The sequence below is a fragment of the Protobothrops mucrosquamatus genome, unplaced genomic scaffold (genome assembly GCF_001527695.2).
Source record: "Protobothrops mucrosquamatus isolate PMUCROS unplaced genomic scaffold, P.Mucros_1.0 scaffold8726, whole genome shotgun sequence".
In the NCBI taxonomy this organism is placed as follows: domain Eukaryota; kingdom Metazoa; phylum Chordata; class Lepidosauria; order Squamata; family Viperidae; genus Protobothrops; species Protobothrops mucrosquamatus.
The window spans coordinates 14,218-24,217 of record NW_015394520.1 but is presented as its reverse complement, the minus strand read 5'-3'; the positions used below and the strand labels follow the sequence as shown (position 1 = coordinate 24,217).

Genomic DNA, 10,000 nt, shown 5'->3' with positions numbered 1-10,000 from the left:
GTGTGTGTGTCACGTGACCCCGTTTTGCGAGCTTCCGACAAGCAAAGTCAGTGGGGAAGCCTGAGAATCCTGTGACTAACTTAGCAACTGCAGTGATTCACTTAAGAACGGCGGCAAGGCAGGTCGTAAAACGGGACAAAATTCATTTCACGACGAGGGGCCGAAAACACCCAATCCAGTCCGAACGTCTGGCTGGCTGTGCGCCAAACCGTCATCATGAGAAAGAAAGGAGTCAGTTGCTATGCCAACCTTGATTGGGCCTCTCGAAGCCACACCGGAACGACTTCCTTCATATCTGGAAATATTAAATTTATTGGAACTGAACAGGCTTGTTTTAGAAAAAATCAATAGCCTGCTTAGAAAGGCTGATATTCTTAGATTCCCTTAAATAATTCTACGGTCCTCGCTTAGGATTTGCGTTATAAAGTTTTCTCCACTTTTAGGCTGAAAATCCAATTGTATAATGAACAATAAAATCCACCTAATATAACGAACAGGGCGATCCTCGATTAACGACCACGACTGAGCCCAAAATTTCCCTGGCTAAGCGAGACATTTGTTAAGTGAGTTTTGCTCCGTTTTACGACTTTTCTTTTCACGCTTGTTAAGTGAATCCCTGCGGTTGTTAAGTGAATCCGGCTTCCCCTGTTGACTTTGCTTGTCAGATGGTCGCAAAAGGGGATCATGTGATCCCGGGATTCTGCGACCGTCGTAACTATGAGTCGGTTCGCAAAAGGGACCACATGACCCTGGGACGCTGTGACCGTCATAACTGTGAGTCAGTTTGCAAAAGGGACCACATGACCCTGAGATGCTGTGACCATTGTAACTATGAGTCAATTCGCAAAAGAGGATCAGGTGATCCCGAATGCTGCGGCCGTCATAACTATGAGTCAGTTCGCAAAAGGAGATCAATGTGACCCCAGGACACTGCGACCGTCGTAACTATGAGTCAGTTTGCAAAAGGGGACCATGGGACCCCTGGACGCTGCGACCGTCGTAACTGTGAGTCAGTTTGCAAAAGGGGACCATGTGACCCCTGGACGCTGCGACCGTCGTAACTATGAGTCAGTTCGCAAAAGGGGATCAGGTGATCCCGAACGCTGTGGCCATCGTAACTATGAGTCAATTCGCAAAAGGGGATCAGGTGACCCCAGGATGCTGCGACCATCGTAACTGAGTCAGTTCGCAAAAGGGGACCACGTGATCCCGGGACGCTGTGACCGTCGTAGCTATGAGTCCGTTCGCAAAAGGGGACCAGGTGACCCTGGGACGCTGCAACCGTCACAAGTACATGCCAGTTACCTGTATAGATAAGATGTATAGTAGCGAGGGTGAAATTTGAATTCGGAGCTTGCCCTAATCACCCCTGTGATTACCTGATTCGGGATCCACTTCAAACCTCTGGCCCAAAAAATCCTCCCTCCCCCCCCCCCAGCTTTTGAGATTGATGCCCGGAATTGTGGCTTGTGTCGAGCACATACAAAGTGGCTGCCTTTTGGTTTTTGTTGTGCAAATGTGCCGTAGATTATATTGCTAACTGCGAGGAGGATTGGGAGAGAGACAGAGAGAGGGAGTCATTAAATAAAATTGCGCCATGCACACCAGCCTGCGTTGGTCCCCGCACGCATTAAACGCTCCTTTTGGAGCGTTTGTTTGTTTGTGTTTTCCTTCTGCATTCCCAGGAAGGGATATGGCTCTCGGCATCTAGAATAGGATAGGATAGGATAGAACAGAAATACAGAATAGAATAGAATAGAATAGACTAGACTAGAATAGAATAGAATAGAAAAGAGAAAAGAAATAGAATAGAATAGAATAGAATAGAATAGAATAGAATAGAATAGAATAGAATAGAATAGAAAAGAGAAAAGGAATAGAATGGAATGGAATGGAATAGAATAGAATAGAATAGAATAGAATAGAATAGAATAGAATAGAATAGAATAGAAAAGAGAAAAGAAATAGAATAGAATAGAATAGAATAGAATAGAATAGAATAGAGAAAAGGAATAGAATAGAATAGAATAGAATAGAATAGAATAGAATAGAAAAGAGAAAAGAAATAGAATAGAATAGAATAGAATAGAATAGAATAGAATAGAATAGAATAGAATAGAATAGAGAAAAGGAATAGAATAGAATAGAATAGAACGGAACGGAACGGAACGGAATGGAATGGAATAGAATAGAATAGAATAGAATAGAATAGAATAGAAAATGAAAATAGAATAGAATAGAATAGAATAGAATAGAATAGAATAGAATAGAATAGAAAATGGAATAAAATAGAAAATATAGAATAGAATAGAATAGAATAGAAAAGGAATAGAATAGAATAGAAAATGAAAATAGAATAGAATAGAATAGAAAATAGAATAGAATAGAATAGAATAGAAAATGAAAACAGAACAGAATACAATAGAATAGAATAGAATAGAATAGAAAATGGAATAAAATAGAAAATATAGAATAATAGAATAGAATAGAATAGAATAGAATAGAATAGAATAGAATAGAATAGAATAGAATAGGAATAGAATAATAACTTTATTGTCACTTTAAATGTACACGAATCGGCATACACTAAAATGACATTTCGTTGCGTTCAGCTCTCAAAGGGCCACCCTCTCCCGTACACACCACATAAACGTGACAAAAATAAATAAATAAACAAACACAGAATTGTGCACAGACCCACATATATTACACGCCATAGAGAAACAACAGTCTAGTCCGGGTTATGTATACACGTGTGCATCTCTCCGTGCGTGAATTCCACCCACGAACGTTGGATCTGCATTCCCATCCATTGGGGGGGGAGAGAGAAAAAACCTCGGCCAGCGATGCAGGAAGAGTGGACCGATTGATCCGTTTTTTTCTGCTGGCCTTTTCCCCATCGGCACCCCTTCGTGCAGAAAGCTTGGTTCTTTGATTTGAGGGGGGGGGGAAGAGAGGATGGGAAATAAAAAAAATATCTTTATTAAGGGGATTGGATCGGTGGCAGGAAAGATCAAGTTTCCTTGGCAACCTTGCAAACGGATCCTTTCCACCGACGTGGTGATGTTGTCGTACCTGTTGGGTCTGATGGGCATCAGCAAGCCGGTGACGTTCGGCCTTGAGGCGGGGAGGCTGACGTGGTGTGTGTGTGTGTGTGTGCCACAGACGAGACACACACACACACACACACACACACACACACACACGGGGAGCTTTGCAGGTTTGACTTGCAGAGTTCAGCCGTCCTGTGTTGTGTAGTTGACACAGGGAGGGAGGGTGAAACGAGATGTATAACAGGTTAGGGGGCGGAGGAGGAGATGCTCCTTGTTATTTATTTATCTGTATCGCAACTCAAGGCGGTGGACGCATTGAGTGCATGTTTCCCCTCCTGTTTTTCCCACAACGACAACCCTGTGAGGTTGGTTGGATGGGGAGGGGAGAGAACTGGCCCAAAAAAGTCATATCTAAGCTGGGACTAGAACTCACCGTCTCCTGGTGATTGGCTGAAAGTCACCCAGCTGGCTTTCATGCCTAAGGCGGGACTAGAACTCATCATCTCCTGGTGATTGGCCCAAAGACACCCAGTGACCTTTCATGCCAAGGCGGGACTAGAACTCACCGTCTCCTGGTGATTGGCCCAAAGTCACCCAGCCGGCTTTTGTAAACTAAGGCGGGACTAGAACTCACCATCTCCTGGTGATTTGCCCAAAGTCACCCAGTGAGCTTTCATGCCAAGGCGGGACTAGAACTCTCCGTCTCCTGGTGATTGGCCCAAAGTCACCCAGCCGGCTTTCATGCCTAAGGCGGGACTAGAACTCACAGTCTCCTGGTGATTGGCCCAAAGTCACCTAGCTGGCTTTCGTGCCTAAGGCGGGACTAGAACTCACAGTCTCCTGGTGATTGGACCATAGTCACCCAGCTGGCTTTCATGCCTAAGGTAGGACCAGAACTCACCATCTCCTGGTTTCTAGGCCAGCACCTTAACTGCTACACCAAATTGGCACCAAAGCCTATCGCGCCCAGTTATTACCAAGCGGTCTCCCCTCCAAGGACTAACCAAGCCTAAGCCTGCTTAGCTTCCAAGAGGAAACAAAATTGGATGTTTTAAGGGTAGTATAACCAATTTCGATGCCCCCAAGTTTAGAAATAGAGAGTTACAGTTTTGGGGGCTTTTTCTGCACAAGAAAATTGTGTAGGTTGAAGCATATATATCGGCTGTGCTCACGCTGCGTAGTGCAGTAGATCTGGGAGGGATCCAGAAAGCTCGTTCGAATTCTGTGGAAAGCTGGGGAGACGTTAACCTGGGTTAGATGAACCCAGTCTGTAAGGTTAGTAGTTCATGATGCAAGATAATGGGGTGAACCCAGAACATGGCTTAATTCTGTCACTGCCTGTTGTATGAATGCAGACAAGGGTTAGGGTTAGGGCTATCTTCACTCCTGGCAGCTTGACTGGCCTTTATAATACGGTAGTCCTCAACCTATGACCACCATTGAGCCCAAAATTTTCACCGCTAAGCGAGACAGTTGTTAAGTGAGTTTTGCCCCATTTTATGACCTTTTTTAAGTGAATCACCGCCGTTGTTAAGTTCGTAACACAGCCGTTAAGCGAATCCGGCTTGATTCGGCTCGTTCAGAAGATCGCAAAAGGGGATCCCGGAACCCCGGGACGCTGCAACTGTCATAACTACGAGTCAGTTGCCCTGCGTCTGAACTTTGATCCCATCAGCACGGGGAGGCTGCGATGGTCGTAAATGTGAAACACGGTCATAAGTGCCGTCGCAGCTTCGAACAGTCGCTAAATGAACCGCTGTAAATCGAGGACTATCTGGGTTGATAGAAACGGCACACCCTGGCCAACCAGGATAGCTTCTAGCTTGTTGCACCCCAGAGGGAGTGAAAGATGTGTAAGTATTCATCCTCGGGTTTGCTATAAATATTGCTCGGGTTTTAAGGCACGGCAGTCGCTCCGAATCCTTTCATAAATTTTGCTGTAATAAATTCCAGAGTTTTGGTGTCCTCGGAAGCCCGTTCTTGGGGTTTGTTGCCTAGCCAAAATAGCACAACATCCCAGCTAACAAATCTCAGCTTCGCAAAAACGCAGTTGCTAAATTCACATCGTGTGTCGGATGCAAACCACAATGGCTGCAGCTGCATGACTCATTTAACCCAGTTACTGAATTTGCCCACATTCGTACCGTGTCGCGAAACGCAAATTAACCAGGCCACAAACTCAAAAAGTCCTTGCGTTGCGTCCTTGCGTTGCGTGTTCACAGCCCCAGTGTCTGGATCAGCCAACACACCCGGGGGGGGGGGGGAGTGAAGCTTCCATAACCCACAAACTAATTTTAGCGGCGGTTGACGTGCAAGTAGCTTCCCTTCGCTGAAACCGAGATGCGAAACCTTTGGGGCTGGCCACGGGTTCTAAATGCGCTCGAACCAACGCACAAATAAAATGTTTCCTACAAGGAACGCAAAGTGGATCCTGCAGAATCTAAAGGAATCTTGCTAGCAGCTTTTCCAGTTAGCAAAGGAACGTTTTCACCTGCCTTTGAATAAAGAGGCTAACAAATTCCAGATTTTTGCCAGCACTGACCAGTGTTTCTCACCCTCAACAATTTTAAGATGCGTGGATGTTCCCCAGCCAACATGTAGGGACTTCATACCTGTTCCCCATCCAGCCATCAGTGTCTCTGATTCTTAGAATGGTTCCTATTAATTCAATTCAGAATAAAGCTTGAAGGGACCTTGGAGATCTTCTAGTCCAACTCCCTGCTCAGGCAGGAAACCCTATACCATTTCAGACAAAGGGCTCCAGTGTTGGAGCATTCACAGCTTCTGGAGGCGAGGAGTTCCACTGGTTAATTGTTCTGACTGTCAGGAAGTTTCTCCTTAGTTCCAGGTTGCTTCTCTCCTTGATGAGTTTCCATCCGTTGCTTCTTGTCCTGCCTTCAGGGGCTTTGGAAAAGAGCTTGACTCCCTCTTCTTTGGGGCAGCCCCTGAGAGATTGGAACTGCTATCATGTCTCTCCTCGTCCTTCTCTTCATTAAACTAGACATACCCAGTGCTTTTTTTGGAGAGAAAAAAAAAGGTGCCGGAACTCACACACGTCATTCAACCCGCCATGCCTACCCTACAAGGTTCCATCCAAAAAAGGTGCTGGAGCTCCGTTCTGGGCGTTCTATGAGAAAAAAAACCCTGGACATCTCCAATTCCATCAACCGTTCCTTATATGTTTTAGCCTCCAGCCCTCTAATCATCTTTGTTGCTCTTCTCTGGACTCTTTCTAGAGCCTCAGCATCTTTTTTACATCGTGGTGACCAAAACTGGATGCCGTATTCCAAGTGTGGCCTTACCAAGGCCTTGTAAAGTGGTATTAACCCTTCACCTGATCTTGATTCTCTCCCTCTGTTAATGCAGCCTAGGATTGTGAGACAGCGGTTAAGTAAGTTTTGCCCCCTTTTACAAACCTTCCTTGGCACCGTTGTTAGCTGAATCTCTGCAGTTGTTAAGTGAGTCGCACGGTCGTTAAATGAATCTGGCTTCCCCCACTGACGTTGCTTGTCGGAAGGTCGCAAAAGGGGATCCCGTGATTCCCCAGGGACGCTGCATCCGTCGTAAGTACATGCCAGTTGCCGAGCATCTGAATTTTGATCATGTGACCCACGGGGAGGCTGCAACAGTCGTAAGAGTGAAACACGGTCTTAAGTCACCTTTTTTCAGTGCCGTCGTAACTTTGAATGGTCAGGAAATGGTTGTAAAATAAAATAAAATGAAATTAAAATAATGAAATGAAATGAAATAGATAAAATAAAGTAAAATAATTCTATTCTATGCCATTCTGTTCTGTTCTATTTTCTATTTTCTTTTTCTCTTTCTTATTTTCTATTCTATTCTACTCTATTTTCTATTCTATTTTCTTTTTCTATTTTCTATTCTATTCTATTCTATTTTCTATTCTTTTCTATTTTCTTTTTCTATTTCCTACTAGCTGTACCCGGCCACGCGTTGCTGTGGCTCAGTCTGGTTAAATGCGTGTGTTGCTCTTACGTCCAACCGATGGCGCTGTTTTTTAAAAAAAGCATTTTTTTACCTGTCACAGGTGTGACATCTATATAATAGTAGGTATATAAAAACATGCGCGTATTCGAATGCAACGTTGTGTCAAAATTTCAAAGCAATCGGTGAAGAGATTTAAGATTTAAGATTTTGAACAAACGAACATTTACATTCTTATTTATATAGATTTTCCATTCTATTCTGTTCTGTTCTATTCTGTTTTGTTCTATTCTATTCTATTTTCTATTCTATTTTCATTTTCTATTCTATTCTATTCTATTCCATTCTATTTTCTATTCTATTCTATTTTCTATTTCCTATTTTCTATTCTGTTCTGTTCTATTCTTTTTTGTTCTTTTCTATTCTATTTTCTATTCTGTTCTATTTTCTATTCTATTTTATTTTATTCTATTTTCTCTTCTATTCTACTCTCTATTCTACTATTTTCTTTTCTATTCTATTCTATTCTATTCTATTTTCTATTCTAATCTATTTTATTTTCTATTCTATTCTATTCTATTCTATTCTATTCTATTCTAAACAGCTGGCTGGCCAGGGAATTCTGGGAGTTGAAGTCCGCCCACCTTCAGACTGCCAGGGTTGAGAAACACTGCTCTAGAATCCAGCTCAGCCATTCTGACAGTGCCCAAGTCTCAAAATTACTCTTGTTTTCTCTTTGCAGACCCAGGCCACTGGCATTCCTGGCGGATCTCCGGGGGCCACCCCCACTGTGTCCACTCCGGTCACGGGACACAAGCGCATGGTCATCCCCAACCAGCCTCCTTTGACCGCCACCAAAAAGTCAGCCACCCCCAAGCCCGGCGTCCAGCCAATCCCGGTGACGCCCGTCGGCCCCTTGAAGCCTCAGCCCGTCCCGGCGTCCTACGCTACGGCCGCCACCCCCACCCGCCCCCCGTTCAACGTGCAGGTGAAATCCGCTCATCCTGCCCCCCACTTCCCACCCTCGCCCCCCCAGTATGGCGGCCTGGCCCCCCAGCCTGCTTCTTCAATAGGGCCCTATGCCCCGGCTCAACCTCGGGCCCCCGATTACGGCTACGTGCCCCCGCCGGTGGTGGGTTACGGTTCTGCGCCCCCGCCGAGTCGCCAGCCGGAACCGGCCTATGCTGGGAGCGCCGCCCTCAGAGGCTGGGAGGGAGCCGAGCCTTCCTATGGACCCCCCAGCGCCTGGAAGCCTGAGCCAGCATACCCTCCAGCTGTGGGGCAGTACCCGTCCTCTGGAGCCAGGAAGAGCCACGGCTTTGAGCCAGCGCCAGCCTCTCAGCCGCCCGCTTTGCAACCAAAGGTAAGGACCCAGGAAAGATGTAAAACTGGCATGCTTTGGATTACTTTATCTATCTATCTATCTATCCATCCATCCATCCATCAAATCCATCCATCCATCCATCCATCCATCCATCCATCCATCCATCCATCCATCCATCCATCCATCTATCTATCTATCTATCTATCTATCTATCTATCTATCTATCTATCTATCTATATCTCTCTCTACCCATCTATCATCTATATATCTGTCTGTCCATCCATCCATCCCCTAATCATCTATCAATCGAATCAATCATATCTCTCTCTAGCATTATGTATCATCCATCTAATAATAATAATAATGATGATAAAGTCGGAAGGGACCTTGGAAGTCATCTAGTCCAACCCCCTGCTCAGGCAGGAAACCCTATACCATTTCGGACAAATGACTGTCCAGTTTTTTCTTAAAAACTTCCAGTGTTGGAGCATTCACCGCTTCTGGAGGCAGGTTGTTCCACTGGTTAATTGCTCTAACTGTCAGGAAGTTTCTCCTTAGTTTCAGGTTGCTTCTCTCTTTGATAAAAGTTTCCATCCGTTGCTTCTTGTCCTGCCTTCAGGGGCTTTGGAGAATAGCTTGACTCCCTCTTCTTTGGGGCAGCCCCTGAGATACTGGAAGACTGCTATCATGTCCCCCCTCGTCCTTCTCTTTGTTAAACTAGAGTATAGAGACATACCCAATTCCAGCAACCGTTCCTATCTGTCTAATCTGTCATCTATCTATCCAGCCATCTGTATCAATCAATCAATCCTACCTATCTTTCTATCATCATTTATCTGTAATTTACCTCTGTCTGTCTGTCTGTCTGTCTGTCTGTCTGTCTGTCTGTCTGTCTATCTATCTATCTATCTATGTCTATCTCTGTCTCTCTATCATCTATATCTATCTATGTCTATCTATCTCTATGTTTCTCTCTCTCTCATCTATATCTATCTATCTCTATCTCTTTATTATCTATCTATATTTATCATCTATTTATCTATCTGTCTCCATCTCTCTATCATCTATCTATATCTATCTGCCTGCCTGCCTGCCTGCCTGCCTGCCTGCCTGTCTGTCTATCTATCTATCTATCTATCTATCTATCTATCTATCTATCTATCCATCCATCCATCCAATTTCTCTGTCTCTCTGTGTCTGTCTGTCTGTCTGTCTATCCATCCATCCATCCATCCAATTTCTCTGTCTCTCTTTGTCTGTCTGTCTGTCTGTCTATCTATCTATCTATCTATCTATCTATCTATCTATCTATCTATCTATCTATCTATCTATCTATCTATCTATCTATCTATCTATCTATCTATCTATCATATATTCAACCAGCCATATATCCAGCCATCTATATCAATCAATCTTATTTCTCTATCATTATTTATCATGTGTCTATAATTTCTATCTATATGTTTCATCAATCGTATCTATAATAATAATAATAATAATAATAATAATAAATTTAATTTATATGCCGCCCTTCTCCCAACGGGACTCAGGGCGGCGCACAACATATTTAAAACAAAACATAAATACATTCCCCCCCGATAAAACCGAATTAAATCAAATTTTAAAGTTGTGTCTCTGTCAAATTGTTAAAAGATAAACCCCAAATAAAATCCTCCCT

At 44.0% G+C, this 10,000-nt stretch overlaps 1 protein-coding gene across 1 annotated transcript in view; it reads left to right on the top strand.

Moving 5' to 3' along the window:
* Nucleotides 1–8,361, top strand: part of LOC107300839 (lipoma-preferred partner homolog) — a gene marked incomplete at both ends in the record, with an annotated part of 17,083 nt that extends 8,722 nt beyond the window's left edge. The window contains one exon of the mRNA XM_015830128.1: nt 7,747–8,361. Within this exon, the coding sequence (XP_015685614.1) occupies nt 7,747–8,361 (615 nt within the window). The remainder of the gene's footprint in view (nt 1–7,746) is intronic.
* Between the last annotated feature and the right edge of the window lie 1,639 nt (nt 8,362–10,000).